This window comes from Falco naumanni, chromosome 3 (genome assembly GCF_017639655.2).
Source record: "Falco naumanni isolate bFalNau1 chromosome 3, bFalNau1.pat, whole genome shotgun sequence".
In the NCBI taxonomy this organism is placed as follows: Eukaryota; Metazoa; Chordata; class Aves; order Falconiformes; family Falconidae; genus Falco; species Falco naumanni.
The window spans coordinates 4302863-4324601 of record NC_054056.1 but is presented as its reverse complement, the minus strand read 5'-3'; the positions used below and the strand labels follow the sequence as shown (position 1 = coordinate 4324601).

The 21739-nt window shown below is 44.9% G+C and overlaps 1 protein-coding gene across 1 annotated transcript in view; it reads right to left on the bottom strand.

The window, feature by feature from the left end:
• CSMD2 (CUB and Sushi multiple domains 2) overlaps positions 1-21739 on the bottom strand; it is a 306341-nt gene that overhangs the window by 210632 nt on the left and 73970 nt on the right. Inside the window, exons 4-5 of the mRNA XM_040588319.1 lie at positions 16878-17072; positions 9866-10073 (exon numbers count right to left, since the gene is read on the bottom strand). Coding sequence (XP_040444253.1) covers positions 9866-10073; positions 16878-17072 — 403 coding nt within the window. The remainder of the gene's footprint in view (positions 1-9865; positions 10074-16877; positions 17073-21739) is intronic.

The window sequence follows — 21739 nt, the reverse complement described above, 5'->3', positions numbered from 1 at the left end:
CTGTAGTAACACTTTATTTAATCTGTCCTGTTGAGAGCAAGTGTAACAAAACACATTTGTGTTCCTCTAATCTTTGAAACACTGAAATTTTCCTCCCTTCACATCTACTCCCCGTCTCAGCCTGTTTCTAAGAATACCCAGGGAAGGACCGTGGAGCTGCTCAAGTGTGAGCGTGCAGGGGCCACTTACATTTCCCTGCTGCAATTTGTCACGACTGGAAGGTGCTGATCCCACCCGCCTATCTTGCTGGAGGGCTACACTTTCTCTAAAAAGCAGAAATTAACACACACGTACTTTGCATTACTCTCAGCAGCCAACAAACGTCTCCTAAAGCAGGCTCTCTATAGGTATTTCTTCCCTGTATTTTATGCACTTCAATATTTCTAGAGACAAGTGGAAAGATCAGGTTGAAGAGATGCCCGTGACCTGAAAATTACCACAGAATAAATGACGCTTCTCCACGGCTTGAGCTTATACAAGCCGTGCTAAATGCCATTCTTGCCCAGCTTCAATAAATTAGCGTGTAATGCGAATTAGAAGGGAGTTGTAGTTTAATCACAGGAAATGAGATATGTTAGCATTAGACATGCAAAAAAAAAAAAAAAATTAAACACAAAGGATGAATTCAGCACCAAAAGGCATCTATCAGCTGCAGAATCTGAACGCAGGTGAGCAAACCCCCACCTTCACACGAGCAGCAGCTGCAGGGAACCTCGGGAAGGAAACCCAGCGGGCAAAGACCATTTGAAATGTGTTTCGTAAAACAAGTGACATCTGAAAACAAAGTACTTAAATTCCTTAACACAACTTGTAAATATAAGCAAGCACCCCTGAACGGGCCCACAAAGGAACCCCCAAAGAAAGAGGCCTCTGAGAGGATGGGAACAGCTGCAGAGCTGCCTCCGCACTTGCACTTGGAAGTTGTAGATAAGGGTGAGCGGTGTAAAACACGACTATTACCGGCTCTGGCAGACGGATTCTGACACGTAAATGCAGCTGTGGAGGACAGAGGGAATACTCTGCGCAGGCAGACCCCGCTGCACCTGCACATCCCCCGGCAGCTTCAACGGCGGCGAAGCCCTGCACCGAAAATGACACGAACCATTTTCTGAACACACACAAAAAAACAAAAAACAAAACCGCTATGGAAAGGCAAAGACATCTCATAGAAGGACCCTGAAGTCAAGTCCGTCGTCATTCCCACCAACACCTACTCGTCCAAACCCTTGCCTCTCCTGGGGAAGCTCAGTGTCCCACTCTAACAGTGGAAGAGGAGACGCGGTGTTTCAAAGAGGACCCCAGGTGTCCAACTTTTTACAACCTGTGACATCATTTGCACTTACGTACAGTCTCCTTCCCCTGCCAAACAGAAGTATTATTCACCATTTTACAATCTAAATGGTCACTTAGATTTCTGGGTTACATCCAGAAGGTACTCTTGAGATTACCGATATTTTTTTCAGCTTTCAGCCCGTTGTGTTATACTAATTTTCACGAGGTCTGTCTTTCAAAAAAAATCCTTAGCTTGCAGGTATTGAGTGCTCTTGCAAACAAGCCTGTCTTTTTTACTTCCAATGCATGCTTGCATCCAGGACAGAAATAGCTAAACATTACTTTCTTCATTTAGTAACCCTCAAGGATTTTCCACACACCCACAGGCCTTCCTGCACCTCATCCCCTGAGGAGCAGGAGCCTCCACATCGGGTTCTCTCTGCCTCAGAGGTGACCAGCAACAAAGGACAAATTGGGATAAAAAGGACAATTAAAACATGATCAGGGTAATTTTCAGCCTAAAAGCATCTTCTTCCTTGGCTTAAAAAGCTAGCCTGAATATTCATGAAAAGCTCTCTACTATCTAGCAAACAGAATTAATCATATTAATGCATGGAAAAATAAGATTAGCCAGGAAGTGGTATACGAAATCTAATCATGTTTTATTGAATGAAACATGAGTGGGAGAGGTCGTGAGACCCTTTCGGTGTAATTTGTCACCGAAGCCTCCCTCCCTGGCAGGCTGCTGGCAGCAGCGCAGCTCAGGCCTTTGGAAGCACCCAGCTCACGCCTCCCAGGAGCGGGGCGGGCAGCCGGAGCAAGGGAAGGGGAGTTCTGCTGCCGAGTGACCTCGGGAAGGTCTTGCTGTCAGCTACGTCCTGAGCTGATGAGAGCTAACGTAATCTGCACACTCTTCTTCTTCTTCTTCTCAGCCGGGGTACAGTCAAGATCTTCCCTTCCCTACCAGAAACACACACACAAACCACAGAACATCTTTTAACATCCTACCCTGATTAGCCCTTTCTTCCAGAATTTCCCAGTTATTTCTGCGGTACAACTGGCCAGGGAGCTCTAGGACAATGTGCAATACTATATATTGTATATTCTATAATAATATATTATAGAAACCACAAAGCATCACCAATCCTTTAACTTCAAACCAGCCATCAATACACTCCCGGATCATTCGCATCCAGGAGGGAAGCAATCAGCTCTCCCTCACAGCCGCCACCAGGAACCGAGGGCTCCCAATGACTATTTCCCACCAAAGCAGTATTTTGCAGCCTAAAGCCTTTGTAGAATATTTTTCCAATTAAAAGCACTATAATGCTTAGGAAGAAAGAAAAAACCCAACCATACCAGTCACTACAGAAGGCTATTCGCCAGATCCCAACAAAGATGTAACTGACATTTAAATAAGTATTTCAAAAGCCACTTCATACACATTTTTTATTCATTCCCTGTCCTATGGAAAACATTACCGTGGAAGAAAAACATCTAAGCATTACAGATAAAGTATCCATTAGTTAACTAGCTCTTACAATAAGGAAGCTTAATTAATCGCACAGGAAAAGAAAACTTTCACACTTGCATTATCTAGGCTTTAACTAGCCATGGAATAAGTTATTTCAAGACACACAATAATCTTCAAGCCTTCAGCCTCACGCATGCACCAGGGCAGGATAATGCTTGTCAACTTGCAAATAAAAGCAATTACTGACTGGAAAGAATTCAAAAAGTGGCAAGTGTGAGCTGAAAATCATTTTAAAGCAGCCACCAGGCAATCTGTTCTACAGAACCACTGCAAAGAACCAGGCAGCTGCAGGGGAGCAGGGGGGAGGACCCCTTCCAGGCTCCCACGTGGGTCGGGGGCATCGGAGTTTCACCCCAGCCGGCACCCACGGACCACGCAACCAGCACTAACCTGGAGCGCGAGCAGCACCGGTGTGAGCGGCAGCGAGGTCAGCGGGAGACCCAGGGCTCCCGAGCCGCAATACAGCCAGAAGAACGCACGGCAGCGAGTGCCAACGCGCCAAGCCTGACTCGGCAGCCCTCTGCGGCCAAAGCCTGCCCCTCGACTTCAGCAGGCGCCGACTGAGGTCTGAGATGAAAATACAGGCTGAAAGCTCCGCAACAGCTACCCAAGGATCAGAAGATGCTTTGATATAAAGAAAATAGGTTGGTTCATTAGAAGCACATAAAGGGAAGAGTTTTTCACCACCAACATTATCATCATCTGAACCAGCCACCTTCAAGGACGCCGGTACTCTCATCTCTTAAGGGTAGAGCAGAAGATGTGCGAACAGATTAGCCTGGCCGGTGGCGCAAAATAACTGGCATCAAGAGGGAAGCACAAAGCCGACCTCATACAGGAGAACTTTAATGAGTATTAGAAACCACTCAGCAGGTGGCCAAGGCTAGTGAGGAGGGAAGGGTCAACTGCAGATAATGACAAGGAAAGAAATGAAGTCAGTTAAGAGGAGCTGCTGAAACAGGTGACTCTCCCAACCATCCTTCCCTCTAACTCAACTCCCCACAGAAACGCAGCAAGAGAAAACTTAGGAAATCCTTTTCCAGAAAGGGCTGATGTCCAAAAGGGTTCTCCCCTGGGCTCAGCTCCAGAAAAGAAGATATTGCAGAATTAACCAGAGGAACCTTGAACTCAGAGGTCCTCAGTTCTCCTTCCAGGAGAGCTGAAGCAGAGCAAGATGCCTGCGTTGCCTTCACATCAGGCACAGTTGTGCTAGAAAAGTAATGCCAAATAGCACACACGTACACATTAAGGCATGCTCCCTCACTTCTAGGAAACCGAGAGACAAAGCTAATCCCAAATTCTACCAAAACTCAGTGCAAAAACAGCTCTAAGGAGGAGAGGGAAAACATCTGTGCAAGACAGACATGCAAAACAGAGCTCCAAGGCTGAAAAGGCAAAATGAAGATGAGACACTGAAGAGGAGGAACCATTCAGACAGGAATAAACTCCATCGATTTGGCAGTTACTTGCAGCCTTGCTTCTCCCACGGCATTTGCTTCGCATGGGATTATTAACAGGAAGGGGGGAAATGTTTCACGGGGGAAAGGACTGGGGAAGGCTCAAAGAGTGGGAGGGCAGCAGAGGGGCAACTTGACAGATGATGCAACCCCCCCCCCTGCTGAAATAAGACTTGTGTTCCAGAACGTGGAATAATTAAGTCAAGAGAAGGATCATCGGGAAGAAAGATACCACCAACCCAAGACTCTGCATTAATACAGCAATTCAGTATGTGCTCATGTCCTCTCGGAACAAAATACAGAATTAAGGAAGTTGAGGAGAAAGCAGTTTCTAAAGGTCCGTGAACCCGATTTAAAAATAATAATAATAAATAAATAAGGGAGTGGGTGGCAGCTTCATTTCTTTTGAAGATAAGCATGTGAATTTTTTAAAAAAAATGTAGCCACATTCAGTAAAAGTTGCAATAAAGAAACCTAATTAAGTTTAAGAGGAAATGCACCATTTACTGGTTTGTCATTCAGAAGGGTGGACACAGCCTGGATTGCTCCGAGGAAATCGAAAAGCAGCCGTAGCACTTTCCATTCCCAAGTTAGGGTGGGATTTTATAGGTCAGGCTAAGCAGGCTCAACATTTGGACAGAAACCCAAGGACCTAGTGGCAAACGAAGGAATACAAAAGCAAATCATATTCCCAGGTCAACATGCAACTTCTCAGTGCAGGACTATGAGGTGTTTTGGCAGGTAACGTTCTGTTGCAGCCTGGTTCAAGCAAAAAGATTACGTGAAATAAGGTTACGGAGGGCAAGAGGTTAATTGCTACACTAGAACCTAATACAAGGCTAAAGAACAACTCAAAAAGGTTCTGACCCTTCACATACTGAAGTATTTTTTGATCTGAAAAAACACCACATGACTATGTAACAGCAACAGGAGCACCTTTCCCAACGAAAATCCCAGTCCCTCTGACCAATTTGGATTCTGATAATCTACCATACACAGCTGCAAAACACAACATAGCTATGAAAGATTTGAAAAGCTTCATTATTAAAGAAGTCATCTGCACCTCAAAGTAAACTTCCCATCGGAAAATTAGAAACATCTAATGAACTTCAAAACATGCCAGACAGGCTGTCACAGACAAACGAGATACTTGTTAAGATTTATCTCATAGAATTAATTCATCTGGCAGGAGCAGAGGTTTCTAGTTTCATCAGTGGAACGAACAGCCATGGAGCGCCACACATCATCTGGGGGGAAAGGCTATCGCTAGCCACTGACCCGGCCAGCAGATGGGCTGAAGCTTACAGCATCTCCACTATCGCCTGGTCTTCCAAATCAACAGCATAAAATAAACTTTTTATACGGCAAATATTAGACTGTCTTCCTGCGTTTCCACAACTTTGAAGATCCTTGCTCTAGAGGAACTTTGTTGCAGGCAGCTCTGCATAGCCTGTGAACTAGGCTTTGATCTTTACCTATCCTGCCTGTTTCAGCTGTATTGGAATGGCTGCAAAAACCTTCTTTGCGAAATATCGGCACCATACCCAGCAAAATGCACACTTGATCTTGGTCAATCCCCGTAAACACACACAAATAAATTGGATTATTAGTCATCCCCTCCATCACCACCTTCTCTGACAACAGCACCATAATGCTTTAATAATTGTAATCCAAGTCATTACACCTAATATTAGATACAGGTCCCAGACCAGCTAGGTGAGATCTAAACAGATGACAGAAACAAGTGCAAGAGACAGACAACCCCATTTTCATTGTCTGCATGTACTTGAACTGCAGCAGCCAGGCACAAACACGGGACATCCAGACCTCTTCCACCACAGGCGAAGTAAAAAGTTACCCCCTCTGAAGCGTGCTCAGAGCGCAGCCACGCAACTGCTGCACCGCACGCTGCTCCTTCCTCTAAACCTTCAGGGGGGACACGGATGCTGGAGGTACAACAGGAGGGTACGGCCACCAGTCCCGAGCTGCGGTACCCAGGCTCCCACCGCCCCTGCTGGAGTCCCCATCCTGTCACCCCAGGCATCCCCCAAGAAACTTCTCTAAGGACTCACGGAAGAACAGGCAGGGGATCAAAGACAATATTTTAACCCAAGTGGAGCCCTACCCAAAGCTTCAGAGCAACCCCCGAGCTGTTAAAGGGAAGCTGAGGCTGGGAGGCATCTGCCCCAGAGCAGGCTCGGTGCCGGCCAGGACCAGCTTGGAGGTTTCCTTATCATCACAGTCTTGGGATGGTTTAGGTGCTCAGCTTGAAACGCTTCGGTATTTTCAGCGTAGCTGAGCACCCACGGGGATGCTTGCCATCGAAAAAAGCTTTAAAGCGGGCACCACGACGGCCATAATCAGCAGATATTCCTGAGAAGTGTTAGCCAAGGGATTTAGTCTGCTCTGAGCAGACGCTCACACAAAGCGCATGATCAGCAGAGCTCAGTCCCCTTAAGGGCTGCAGCCCAAGCTGCTTGCAGGGGTTTTCTTCTTTTACATGTAATTATAGAGAAGAATTCCCTTAATTCTTTCAGATCCCTCAGAGCTAGTAGAAAATAAGGGGGGAAAGAACCCCAAGCCTTGAAGACAAGAAAAAGTCTGGGGATAACGATGCAAGAGACCACGTTACTCCGTATCCTGCTCCTGTTCCAGTGCATCCTTGTAAAGAAGGGATGTGATACGGATGTGATAAGGATGGCCACTCCAGCTAACCTCCGAGGAGAACAGGGCAGCTACTGCCATCCTTCCCATTTTCCTTTTTAGCCTGGAGGACCCCCCCATTGTCCTTTCCAATCTGACAGGCTCTTTTTCACACTGCTACTTTTTTTCCCTTCCTCTTCTCCGCTCAGTAGAGTTTTATTTCTCACCTGTCAAGGAAATCTAGGCCCAAGCTCTCCTGAGAGAAACCGCGATAGCGGTTAGAAGAGCTGTAAATGTGTTATTTTATTAATACGTCTCAAATAGCTACTCAGCTCTATTGCTCGGCTTGACGTATGGATGCTTAGACCTGCGATGCCCTTTCCCTTTCAAGACTTTACCGCAGGATTCGCATCCAACAGGTCAAGGACCAAACGCAACCCGTCAGGGGATCCCCCCAGGGAGCAGTTGTGCGCGCCGAGATCAGTGTGCAGCACGGCCGATGCAGCCGGGGCGACCGCCCAAGGCAGGAGGGTTAAGGGAAGCCGGCTCGTAAAAAAGCAAAGCAGCATCTATTTTTAAAGAGGGGAGGGTAAATGACAACACAGGAGATTTTTAGTAAGCCTGCTTGCTGCGCCGAGCTGTACTGCTGCTCTGGTCTCGTAAACACCACCGTTAGACAACATTCCATAGCTTGAAAATACATATGAATTAGTCTCCAGATGAAATTTAGTTTTGGTTGGGTTTGGTTTTTTTTGGAGTACATCTCTGGACAAGATTAAAACTATTTATAATGCTTAGGAAATAAAATATTTAGCTGCAAGATACTTCAATAGAATGGTTTATTTGGCCATTAGTCTCTCTGCCACATTACAAATAATTAAAACTAGGTTTTGGGGGGGTGGGGGGTGGGGGAGGGGTTTAGCTATATTTTCAAGCTGAATCATATCAACATGTTTAAAGAGGAGATAGGAGCTCCACTTTTTTCCCCCTACGGGCAAAAATTATTAAAAAATGGGAAAAATGAGTCATCTGAATTTAATTATCAAGCTTTGAGTTGTGAAGGCTGGCTTTGAAAAATGCAATTCAAAACAAGACTCTTTGTAATTCTGCTTACGGGACTGAAAAGTTTCCTTCTCAAGAATACTAAATGAGATCCCTTTGAATTGACTGCCGTGTTTATCTCGCCCATGTGTATTTCATGGGACTATAAAATGCAGGATGAACCTCGAAAGGCAGGAACAGCTTCTTCTGGCTGCAACGCATGTTTGTGACCTGTTTCACTCATTAACACAGCGCAGCTCGCCTGGGCTGCTCCACCAGCCGATTCAAACGGGAGTCCACTGCTGCTACAGCTCGCAGAGTTCATCCAACTCCCACTGAAAATCCATTTGGAAGAAAGGCACCATTAAAGATGCAGCACATGGGCACCTGGGGGGCAAGGGGGAAGGAGGAAAGCAAATACATCATTATTCCCTCTGACAAGGCCCCCAAACCCGTGTCTGTAAAACACGCTACCTTCAAAACTCCATAGCTACTAGATTTCCTTTTTTAAAAAGAATCCATGTGCACGTACGTGTGCTACTGAAAGTCAAAGGGCTTAATTTTCTAAGACACATTTGCCATTTTTAAAGGTCTACCATGCTGTATTTATGGGGAGTTTATTAAATTTTTTTTTCCCCAGCAGTTCACTCTGACAGGCATTGTTTTATTTTTGATATGACAAGACACAGCGCTGCAGTGGCAACAACTCCAGGCTGAATAATGTTTCTTAACTAGCGACATTCATCTTTACCACACACCACAGATGACTGATCCTCACTGCAGTACGTAATGGCTAAAAACCAACAGTGCCCTAAAATATTAATGCATGCTAATAAACAAGGGTTTTTTTCCACGAAACAGCAACATCTAATTTTCAAAGGGGTCCTGGGAACAGTAAACAACTGGTACATGGTAAATGGCAAGTTCTCTCACATCAATACGTTCTAGACATTCAAATCCTATTCCCCCATAATTGCCAGGCAAGTATAAATCACTTAAATGAATGTTATTTGTGGCTGCGACACAATCCTCATAAATAATCGTAATTTAACTTCCTGCTGATAATCCCAGGCAACACCTAATTATTTCAAACGCTTAATTCTTCCCTTCTGGAGGGATGTTGGGTTTAAGACTACTCCCTTCCATTTGCTGCTAGTTAGGACTTTTAACCATTTGTTGAGCGCAACCACAGTGCAGAAGATCACGGGGTCTAGATCGACTAGAGGCAGAGGTGTCCTTTGCTATAAAAGCAACATAAACAATACATCACGTTCCTTCTGGAAGCTCTCACTTCAGACTACACAGCACTGATCATTTGGGTAGCTCTCTTATATCCAGAGGGAAAAAAAAATATCAGTGTGGCATTTACTATACATAAAAGCAATATTTCTGAAAGCAGTGCTCTAACGACGGGATGATAGAGGTATTGAAATTCTATACGCAGCCTTCTGTCTAAAGGACAAACCGTCTCTAGAAACATTTGCCCAAAGTTCATTAACAGTAAAGTCTACCTGTCAGCAACATATTTAGCAATAATCAGAAAACAATTCAGGAAAAACAAGGTTTGAGCAGGGTTTCCTGGGTTTTGAAGTATTGCGTCTTCCGCGGCGAGGTTTGGGGTTTTTTTAATTCTTTATTTCTTCTAACCAGCTAAACTTTGAAATCTTATTGCAGAGAATATGATTTAAAGTAGACGATAGCCACTGCAAAGTTTACCAAGCAAATAAAAAGCATCCCAGGGAGTTTCATTAGGAGGCAGCAACAACCTTTGCCTGGGGATAACCAGGAACTACCCTCATTCTGGCACAAACCCTCTTCACTCCCAACACCCTGTGAAGTCTGGATCTGCGCACACAAACACCAGCAGGTACGACACGACTGTACAGACCACAACAAAGTATGGCCAGCAGCAACCTACCAGAGCGAAGATCCCTCCGTTCCAGCAACTTCTAAAACATCGTATCCATCTTCCAGCTGAAAATCCATGAAAACCAGAGCAATAGTGTCTCCAGGTTCAGCAAGGATAGTCCACGTGCAGTCCGCGTTATTGCCGTACTCCAAAGGAAAATGAGGGCTTGAGATAATTCCGCTCTGTCCCCGCAAAGTCCCTCCACAAGCATCATCAGCTGGAAAGAGAACGCAAGTTACCAGATTTTGTTGGAATGCGCAAAGCAGTACACCAAAAAAAGAACGAGCCCCAGTTCAAAGCAAAGCTTTAAAACACCCATTGCTTTTGTCAGGATGTGTTTTACTACATACTATTATTAAAAGACAAATACCTTGTGGGACGCAAAATCCTATTAGGTCAGCCAGTGTCCCCTGGCAAGTGCCAGCTTATTCCCCACCGTACACTTACTCGTGATTTGTTTAGTCTCGCTCTAAACACCCCAAGTGACAGTTTCCACCACCTCCCTGGGGAGGCAGCTCTCGGTGTAATGCCTCTCGCTGTCAAGACACTCTTTCCTCACATGCTCTTGGCCAAGTTTTCTGTTTTATTCCTGAGCAGGATCCTCCCCCGGTGTTTCCCACAAGCTTCCTCCCACCCGCACAGCCAGCCAAGCTGGAGGAAAACCAGCAGGAAGGCAGCGACCGAGAGGGTTTTGCAAACCTCACGTCACAGCGGGGAGAGGCTGGTCTCCACCTCACGTAGATCTCAGCACCTTCATCAGCCACAGAAACACCCCCAACATCCCGGGACAACAGGACTTAGGAGTACAAACACTGTATTTAATAGAAAAGGAGTGGAGCTCCCACACACCTGCCTCACAGGTCTTCGTTGACTCTGGTTTCTTAAGGAAGTATGTGGTTACCAAAACCATAGTGGTAAAAATTTAAGGCTTTGTTCAGAAACCTAGCAAGGACGTTTCCTGGGCATTTGCCTGGTTATACACTGGATTTCAACTTTGCTGCAGGTTCCTTCATTTTTACAACCTGACTTTTAGCAGCAGGAGCCGTTAGAGCAATTAAAGGAGGGGGATCTAAAGAAAACATGGGCAGGAAGATAAAGGAAACCAAGAATTAACCAGCATCGGGGCAGCTCACTGCTCATGTACATGCAGCATCAGCTCAGCATTTATTTGGAAAGCTGCTAAGAAAAGCCTGTTAACTTTACAACACGTATTACTGAGCATTTCAGATGCTTTAGTCAAGGAGCTTGGGGCTTTACATCACGAACACTTATTTTCATTACAAATATTTGAAAAAAAAAAACCTTCCGAACTGAAATTTAACACAGGTGAGAGCAGGAGTTAAGTGTGATGGGTCGCTGGCACCTAAGGAAAGGGCAGGATGGCGCTGCAGGGCTGCTGGGGAGGACCCTTCAGCTTTTAGACCCGTTCAGGACTCGGGAACTTGTGCTATCAGGTCTTCTCAGCAGAGCTGAAACCCGCAGCCTCTAACTCATAAAACTTGAAAGACAAAGTCAGACAAATACACACGCCAGCTTTTCTCTCCCCCAGCCATCTGCTGTCCCAGCCCAGCCAGCCACCCGAGCAAGCAGAAGGCACGGGCAGGCACAGGCTTCCCAGTGACGGATGGCAAGCGCCGGCGACAGGAACACCCCAGGCTAGAACGCCTTGTTCGTGTGGCATTAACACGCCGCGCAGGTTGCACCGGCACCTTTGAGCCTCCAACCACTGCTGTGCTCAGTCGGGGATGGCACATCGCTCGTTACGGCGGAGCTCCCAGCAAGACAGAAAAAAATAGGATAAAAATCCCCACACCTGTAGGCACACATGCAACTGCTTCTGGACCATTCCAGCAGCCAAAACTAGGACTGAAAAAGGCCACTGAAATCCCAACACAACGCTCTATTCCTGGTATTCTCTTACCACAAAGTTGCGTATCTGCTGCAGTTATAATGTCAGTGAATTCAAGTTACTCACAGACACTGAAGTACAGTTAGAATCCTCAATAAATTTAGGCTGAAAGATCTCTCATCTAGTCCAAGCACCAGAAAACCCTTCAAACTTCAAGGCATCATCCACAAGATTCACAGTGGGACCTCCAAAGGAGGTCTACGAAAAAAGTAAAAGGGCTACTTCAACCCCCCACACACCACCCCCTCCCCCGTCGGGCAGAATGCAAATGCTTTTTAGAGGATGAATGGATCCTAGCCTGAGAGGATAAGCACAATTCACCAGTTTACTGGTATGTTCAAATGTAATTTCTCATGAGTAAGTGCCCTTGCAGATGCTAGAGAGAAACAGATGCAAATAAGATAGAAAGAAACAGATGCAAATAAGATTCTGGGGCAGCGAACTCAGACCACACGCCCAGCAGCAAGAGAGAGCAAGAGCAAGGTCATCAGCTGCTTCAGCAACACACGGGGATCTGAAGAGGCAATTTATCCTTTAGACAGACTTACCTCCAGAGGGGCAGCTATCTCCTGCACGACGCGTTAAAACATCATTGTTTGCTGCTGCTGGCCCTGGGCACCATTCCAAGCATCTTTGCAAATAAGGTCTCACACCGCTACCATGAGACATCCTCAAGCAACCCAGCCGCTGGATGCGAACCCCGCGGGGTCAAGGGCACAGCAGCTCTTGGCCAAACACTTGCTCCTCACTATGACCATGCATTTGTGCAGCTCAGGTCTACACAGACCCCTTGAACACACACCCCCAACAGCAAACACCGCGTTTTCAAAGAAGCAGCTCCTAATGTCAAGTTCTCAGCCACGTTCACCATCAGAGCCTGATCTGGTCCATGAAAGCTGCTGTCGTACCAGAAGGAATGCAGGAGGCGACAGCGAATACGCTCAAGAATTTTGACTCAATGCTATAATTAGATTTCTTAAACAACAGGACTATATATAATTATTATTTTTTTACAGGACTAACCTAATTTTAAAGGAGAAATTTACACAGACGTGGGTACCACTAGGCTTGCTTTAATCACAACTCAGAGTTGGGCCACTCATGTCTGCGTAAATTTTTCCTTGAACACTAACTTAGAGTAGCTGAAGATCCAGCCAAAGGTATGGTGATTTTGGCTTTTTTTTTTTTTTTTTTTTTTTTTTTAATTGAAGGGGAGTTTTTAATTCCTTGAAATTTTTTCATTGCAAAAGACATTTAATGGAAAATGTATTCTTCCTATCCATTTCTAAATACACACTTCCTAAGTTTGTAGAGGTTGTTACTGTGTAAATATATCCTACAATCTTCTAAAATCTTCTTGAACAGCCCTTCAATTATTTTGGGCACAGTGCAGTCTAAGCAGCTGTGTGAGTTAGGAAGATAGACCACTTTTAATGAGATTATGCATATTTGATATGCTTAAAACGTAGCTTCACAAATGTTCTCAACTTCTCAGCTGGCTTACTAAATTTTTACTCAACTGCCTACCAGAATCATAAACCTATCAGTTCTACTTAAATTCAGCAAACAACCTGGGCAAGACTTCTCTCCGCATGCATGAAAGAGCTTTACAGAACAGATTCAGATGTTTCCAGATATTGTTTTGGTGCTTCAAATGCACCATTTTGCTTTATTTGAAATTAAATGACCCCAGCGAGGGTTGTTCCTTCTGTGGCTACAGCGTAACAGAAGACAGCACTCCGAGTCCACAGGGGTTTTGCCTCCAGCGCACCAACTGTCAAGATAAAAACCCAGCTAGACTGGCAGGACTGGGCTTAAGGCCCCGTTTAGATTAAGATAAAGGTCTTGGTTTGTTCTGTGAATACAGAACAATTGTGCAGAAAGCGTGTCCAAAAAACCAAGATGCAACGAGGAAACCATCCCAGATATTTCTGACACACATTATTATAGCTGGGATAAATGTCAGCTTAGCCCAGGTTTTACAGCCTGACCCAGACTCGCTGAGGACTCTCAGTCCTCCAGGCGAATTTCCCAGTTACACACGGTCCGCCAGGCACAGCCCAGCTCCTCTGCTGGGCAGCCACAGCTGCCACCCAGTTCCGCGCGCTCCTGCTTCGCCGATCAGCATGGAGATGTCACTTCTGTTGCTTTGGTGCTCCCTGAATGAGATCACTGCAATTTTAAACCTTCCTGCCACGTAAGCAAGAAACATAACTCACCAGAGCAGAGTCTGTGCGGACTGAATTTATAGTCTCTTTTAGCTCAGAGTCCAAGAATCAATTTTGATATAACTGTGCTTTCAAAACCACTGGCGAGCCGCAGCACTAGCTACTCTCACCAGCTCTGCAGAGACACATTTCTCCGAGCCATTCCTTCTGCATCTGGAATTCCTTCCTCCTTTCCTTTCTTAGTGAGATTACACTTGTCCTCAATTAAGAAATAAATACATAAATAAATAAATAAATAAATAAATAAATAAAAAGCCCTGTACTTCTAAACTGAGAGTTGGGTGAAGGTAGTGCAGACAAGTCCTATGAAGATAAAGCTGCTACGCTGCAGCACTCCTTTCCTTCAAAGCCTTGCGGTCCTGGCACATCCCCGCAAACACCTTTGTTTCTTGTTTTTTTCTACCATGCATTTCTTTGCATCTTCGATTATTTCACTACACGAACACTGGAACAGAGACAAGGCTACCAATACATCGAAAAGGATATTACAAAGTAGACGACCAGCACAAAGAAAAGAGCATAAAGAAACCAAAAGGGAATATCGATTAGCATGGTAGAAACTCACACTGTTCTCAATACTTGTCTCACACCTGTCACTGTGCTGGAGAGGAGGGGAAGAAGGAAAGGGCAGAGTCCCCAAACCAAACACTGCCCTTCGCAGCGACATTAGATAAGCCTATTCCCAAGATTGCTGCTCCTGAGATTTTAACGCCAGCTCAGCTAGAAGGCACTTTTCATCTTTATTTGTTTGGATCTGACACAGCAGCATGACCCATCTCCAACTCATATTAGAAAATAAAAGAACACGTGCAAACACATTGAATAAACTTTCAGGTGACAACTACCAGTAAGCCAATACTATTTAATTATAAGCTACACAGGCCACACAGATCTTTTATCTCTCAGGGAAAAAGATATTCTTCTTCAGGCAAGAGTTTTGAAAACACTATTTTCCCTACAAACGAAGGCGTAAACCTGTTTGTCAATAGGCAAATCGTTTTGCCCCTTGCAGGAACTCAGGTCTGTATCACCAGTTTATCAACCAAGTACAAATTACTGATTACCAAAAGCCTCCTTATAGTAGGAGTGCAGCTGGGTTTCAAATTCCACAAGTCAATTTGCAGGCTGACTTGGCTACTTCCTAGTTTCCTAGAATAATAAGAGATAAAAGTTACATGAGAAGATTTCTGGTTCCTGTCTCCAAAAAAATGTTTTGGCTTTATTCGAGGTAAAGTCTTGCAGGATCAGGGCCCCAATCTATTAAAAAGGAGCAGTTCCCTCCAGGAACCTGCAGGCACACTGCTACGCAAGTGCACCTGAATAAGCACATTATTTTGCTGCCAGAGCAATTCATACAACGCTGGTGCAAGCACCACAGGTTTTTTTATTCCTCCCTTCTGAAGTGTATCAGATGCCACCATCATCATTGCTGGACTCAAGACTGAAACGGTAGTGTTAAAATTAAAAGTGGGTTTGACAGTTCAAGACAAAAATGCAAAAAGGGTCTTTTCTCTGCAGCAAAGATCACAAATTGCAACGCTGTCAACCCTCAACTTCAACATTTGTTGGGGTCAGAAGTTAATCCCTCCCTTGTTGGGGTCTAGTACACAAATGTCTGAGTAATAGCAGAGCAAGCAGATAGCAGCCTTCCTTTGGGCAAAGGCAGTATCAGAGAAATCCTGTCAGACTGGAAGAAACACTGGTCCACTGATGCAAATAATTTCCTTCCCTTCTAAGAAGGATATTGCATCGCATACACTCAAGGTTGAACTGCAGCGAATGTTTTTTCTGCACACATTTCCAGTGAAATACAAAAGAAAAATTAAAAAAAACCCCAAACATTACGAGAGTCCCAATCTGAAGAAAAAGCAAAGGACCGTAATTCATCAAACTAAACTGGCAATGATAGCGGGCCCTCTCCAGGGTCAGTTTGGCTGTATGACCCCCTCCTTCAGCAGTATAAAGCCCTTGGCCCCAAAACAACAGGTAAGCGTACAAAGAAATACCCCAAGCAGCACATATTACTGCTGCGTAACTGATTCAGGCAAGCATTAAAAACACACCAAGCAAACAAAATTTGCTCACTTTAAATGCAAGATTTATGCTACAGCTTAGAACTGCTGATTGATTGCACAAGCAGAGTCAATAAAAAGAATCAATATAAGATGCTCTGCTGAAGTACACAAGGAATTGAGGGGAAAAGACTTCAAAGTAACAGCAACTATTTTGGTGTAACACCACAGACACTTGTATATTTACAGACTCTCGAGTCCCTTGTGGTCCCAGGGAATTAGCAAGAAGCTCTCTGTACTGATAAAGGAATCTTTCCCTGCCCCAAAAGGGCTTGCAGGAAAGCTGGCCAGCCTTCTCAGACACAGGCTGGATTTTACCTCCCATCCAGCATTCCCTGCCCGAGGCTGCCAGCCCCACTGCCACAGCCCACACCAGCATCACCGCGGAACGTGCCACGGGGGAAGCCAGCTCGACATTGCAGAACGCAGAAAATCCAGTCTTATTTTCTAGTGTTTGATCTCGAAAACAGGCATGATCTTGGGTGGATGCCCTATCTTATGGATAACATGCCTGCTTCCCCCCCCCCCCCCCCCCCCCCTTCTCCCCACCACTTTAGACAAAGAAATTGAAGTTAAAGTAGCTGGGTAGCATTTTGAATACTTTGAGCACTTCATAAACTTCCTATTATTCACCCAAACCCTGGCAGTTTTAAGGAATCCAATAAAAAGGAACCTCAATATTAACTACATCATGTTTAGCTTTCACCTTTTTTAAAATCAAGCTTACAGCCCGTGACGTTATTCCCAACCCCAAACAGCTCATTAAATCCTGTTGCATTGTGCCTTGTTCCAGAGGAGAGAGGACACTTTACCTCTGCAGAAGGGGAGAGGAAAATCCCAGGAAGCACTGTTTTCCGAGTTGGCATGGCACGTGAGCAACGCGTGGCCTTCCAAAAAGAAACCCGGATTACAGCTGTATCTCACTTTGTCCCCGATGCTGAAGGTCGTCCCTTGCTGAATCCCATTCTGCAGCCTTCCTGGATTTCCGCACGTATGACTCGGTAGAACTGCCAAAGAAAGGTGCTTCTGGTTAGGGACAGGGCATCGTAACAGAGCAGTCAGGTGAAGGATCCAGAGGGAGGGCTCCTCTCAAAGCAAATGCATCACTTAAAATGGAAAAAGCAAATAACCCCAGAACTTACCCCAACAGAACACATCAAGGCCAGTTAGGATTTGCATTTAATTACCATTTCTACCAAGTAGATACAACAAGGAAACAAAAATCACTCCCCCCAAGCTAATGAGTCAGAAACAAGATCCTCTCTTCCCTGACCAAAGCATCCCTCTTTGCCATGCCACGCCGTGCAGCTCCTTAACGCAATTGCAGTTGATTAGAATCCAAAGATTACATCCCTGTTTGAAATAACTTTTTTTCCAACAGACCTTCCCTGGGCACCTCGAAGGCCCCTACGATGTAAGCAGAGTTGCATTATACTTTAGAACCACACAGAAGATGGCAAACCCTGTAATTAGCAACTATCTCCTAAACAAAATGAGCAACATTTCAGCCCACCAGGATTTACACCTCATTGCGCTGTGTGTTTAATCTGGATTTCACACATATTCATCAAACCGAACTCTGAACAATGCAGTGGGACCCAGCTCCACCGAAGGCAACAGTCCAACAAAAGTTTGCATCAAAAAGAATATGGGATACTCGAACAGAAGATGGAAAAGCTGCAGAGAAAATGCTAGCAAATTCTTAACCAGTGCCTCTGTGCAGCAGTTTCAGAGAATTTAAGTAAAACTCCACGGATTCCCATCAGCCACTCCAAAATGATCCACTCAAATGATGGGTTTAGAACCCAGTGTAAAACCCGACATACACAACCCAGGCGACAAATGACTTAATCAAATGCGAATCAGGCCCTTGTGCAGCATCTTGTATTATAGTAGTTTTTCATTAAAGCTGAAACATGAGAGGAAGGAAAACATGGTCATTCAAAGCTGAGTGACGGTTTATCATTGGAAACAATTTTGTCAGGGGCATGAACAAACCCAGATGAATTTATATGAGCAAAGGGAGGTTTAGTCTGCAGCTCTGCCAAGGAAAAGAGGAAGATTAAAAGGAAAATTATATGCTAGCGTACACGGCACACAGCACAATAAAATACAACCAAAATTGTGCGTAAGCATGTGAAATGAAACATAAATCCCCAACAGCAATGCAGACACACTGCCTGTCTGTCCTGCAGGTCGGGATTTGGGATGGCCCCGCTCTGCCTGCGGAGCGGAGCTCGGTACCCTAAGCGGGCTCCCTGCAGCAGATAGCAGGCAGCATCCCTCACAGCAAGGGAAATTAAAGACTAATCTGTAATGAATACAGGATTAGGCTTCCTGCATCCAGACAGACCACCTTGTTGTCTAGTTAACGCGCTTCGAGATTAAATGCAACCTTACCACCTTGAATTTGATTAATCTTAATAGCACATACATTTCAATTCCTGCGTTGCTTCGGTTTTGGGGGGGGGGTTCTGCTGTGATCGCAAGCTCTGGGCACACATCTGGGGTGCAGGGGAGCTGTGATACCCGGAGCCCCAGCAGAGCAGAGCCAGCATCCCAGGGATGCAGCCCTGGGCTCCGCTCCCCCGTGCAGCCGTTGACTGCGCAGCAACGGAGGGCAGGTACAAGCACTGACGGACAAGGTAGCTTCCCCTTGCTCCCTCCTCCAAAATACCATTTACAGCCTTCCCAGATGCTGGGAAGTTCAGCAGCAACTTCCACATAGAAATATTAATGACCATACAGGTTTTGTAAGCGGAGGGATGCTATCAAATACATCAGATGGCTTGAAAAGCAGTGTAGAACTAATGTTTCATTTTCTGTAATGATACTCTAAGCCCCAATTTAATTAAATTACCAGTGTCACTTTTTTTAAAAATGAACCCATTCCTGCTTTTATGCTTCCATCCTTTAAAATTAATGACTAGAACTTTGCTATAAATAAAAATCTATCATTTTTAAAAGTCAATCTCTAACACTAGCTGCTCTCTACTTAATGAACCGTGAAGAATCAGACAACCCTGACCTGCATCATATCTTAAAATCATACTTGAAAAACAGGATCTCATTTAAAAATTCTGCTTCATTTGGCTGCCTTAACTAATATCTTGTTACAGGACAGACAACGCACACATGCTTTCGGGGGGAGGAAACATTAACTCTTTGCTTTGGATTCAGTGGGGTTGCTGCAGGAAGCAATGAGGATTGAGTATGATTTTTTTCACTTTTTAAAAACACCACCGAGCACATCTGCAGAAGACCAGCACTTCTTCAGATTGCTGCCTGGTGGACTGAAGGAACTGTATCCAGAGAGGCCAGAGCTACGGCCAGAGCTGGTGCAGTGCAAGCAGCCTGCACGAGGATCCGCTGTCAGCCACGCTCTTGAGGCCCTTGTGCAGGAGATGAGCTTGCTCAGACCCTACCAGGAGGTGAAGAAGTACACCGTCCCCTACAGAGGGAGCAAACGGAGTCACGGGACACAGCATGGATGCTTCCTGAGAAAGCGCGGCTTCCCCAAGCCCCGCCGGCTGGCTGCAAGGTGCGCCCAGGCTGCTGGGGTGCAGGGGCTGGAGACGTCCCCGCAAAATCCCAGCTGGAAGCCTGTGCCCGTTTCGCTGCCGAGTGTGACTCCCTAAGCTGGTGCAGCAACTGCTTTCACAGCGATGGATTTGTGATTCTACTCCAACATTCTTGAGAAGAGATAATATTATTGCTCATACTTGGCTGCCTCTAACAGCCAGACTCTCTGATTGCTTGAGAGATTAATAGAACTGTATTATTTACATCAGATGTCGCACAGAATAATATTATTAAAGCTTTGTCTTACCCATTTACCAATTCCACTGTAGATTAGTAGCATGGATTTTTTTTTTTTTTCCTCCCCATAAAAGCTTTGTTCCCGGCAATCAACATAATATTTTCCAGTGATTGTATGGAAATGAATGCAGCCACAGACCAGATTTGTACAGATGAATAGAAGGTCCTGTTAGTCATTTTGTAGCTTAGTCTGTTTCTTTCCATGATGAATTTAGAGCAGTTTATTTTATTTGTCTTGATTTGAACAGCTGCCAAACCGTTATCTTATTTTATGACAGAGGAAAGGAAATAGGATTATTCTATTGCAGTTGCACCTGGAGAGCTCATCAACATACCTCAACCATCACTGTCCCAAGCACCACTCAGATATACTGCCCCGGAGAGCTCACTCCCCAAGACGACGCAGTAGAAGAATCATAATCGTGGTGTTAATTGCCAGCACAGACACAAACAGAATCTGGCCAGAACCTCTGGAGAGGAATTAGGTGAGAACTACAACTGTCTTAAGAGGCAACGTGGGATAGGATGATCTGAGAGCAAGGCAGAAATGGCATCTTTTCAGCAAGAAACTAGGAAGTGTCAGGACATGGAAAACAGTCAGGAATAAACCCACCAAATCCTAGAACTCTCCCACTTTCTGCAGTTTGCAATCTATCCTTCAAATCCACTTATTCAGCAAAAGGAAACCCATAGGGCACAAGACCAGCCTCTGCCCAACTTAACTCCCTTCTGCTTAACTCCCATCTTTCTCTGCTTTTTTGTTTTCTCTTGCTTTTCAGTTTGGGCCCCTTTTGCCCCATCTTTTGGAACCCACAAATCTCCACCAATTCCCCTCTTTACCCTGGGAGCATCACCCAAGATCGCGTGTGCCGCACAGGTGTTGCAGAGTAACAAAGATGCGCTCCCCTCACGGCGCTAGATCTATCAGTGCCAGACCCGAGGTGCCTCAGATTTCATAGCGTGCTGCTTGAAAGCGAACTGAACACAAATTTGAAATAGAAACAACAGATTTGAGAAGTTTCCACCATCCATTCCTCCTGTGAGCTGCTAAAGAGTAGCCAGAGAGCTACCAGAATTGTTGGTCTGCATCAGAAGCTTCATACCATTCCCTGACTTCTTTACCCCCGTTTCTTTCTGCCCTTTTCAACAGGCCCGCCAGGCTGTTCCCAACTTTGCTCGACCCCTTGCCCATGATCACTACGCTAGAAGCTTTCAAAATCAGCAGCTTTCAAAGCCTAGCACTTGTCAAACCATGTCTCCTTGTTCCAGTTCATTCCAAATTAATTAGTAGTTTTTAAGTCATTAGATGTGACTCAACGCATCCTTGGACAGCATCCCACCATCAAAATGCATTCAGCCTAATGACATCAGCCTTTCCTAAAACCCCATAGCTCTTTTTGTCAGCAGGAAAAAAAAAAAAAAAAAAGAAAAGAAAAAAAAGAAAGAAAAAAGCAGGGAGATTTTTCCTCTTCTTGCTCATCACATTTGAGCTACCTCCCCAGTTCAGGTACTTTCAAAGAGAACCAGCTCAAAACCATCCCTATTTTGCTCACCATGCTGAAGAAAAACCTTCCCTGTTTCCTATTCAAATTAATCTTCAGCTCCATTTTCTCTGTTTATATTGTTCGAATATAAAATAACCCCAACATTTAATACATCTAGATACTGCATTCTGGTCTATTACCCTATTTACATAGCTAAAAGAAGCATTTTTATTGCTTGAATTATCTATGGTAGTTTACGACAGATATTTCAATGCTATCATTGTTCTAACCTTGAAATCTTATCAAGGAGTGCAACTTTTATGATATGAGGCCATACATTATCTCCTCATTCCCAACTAATTTTCTTTCCT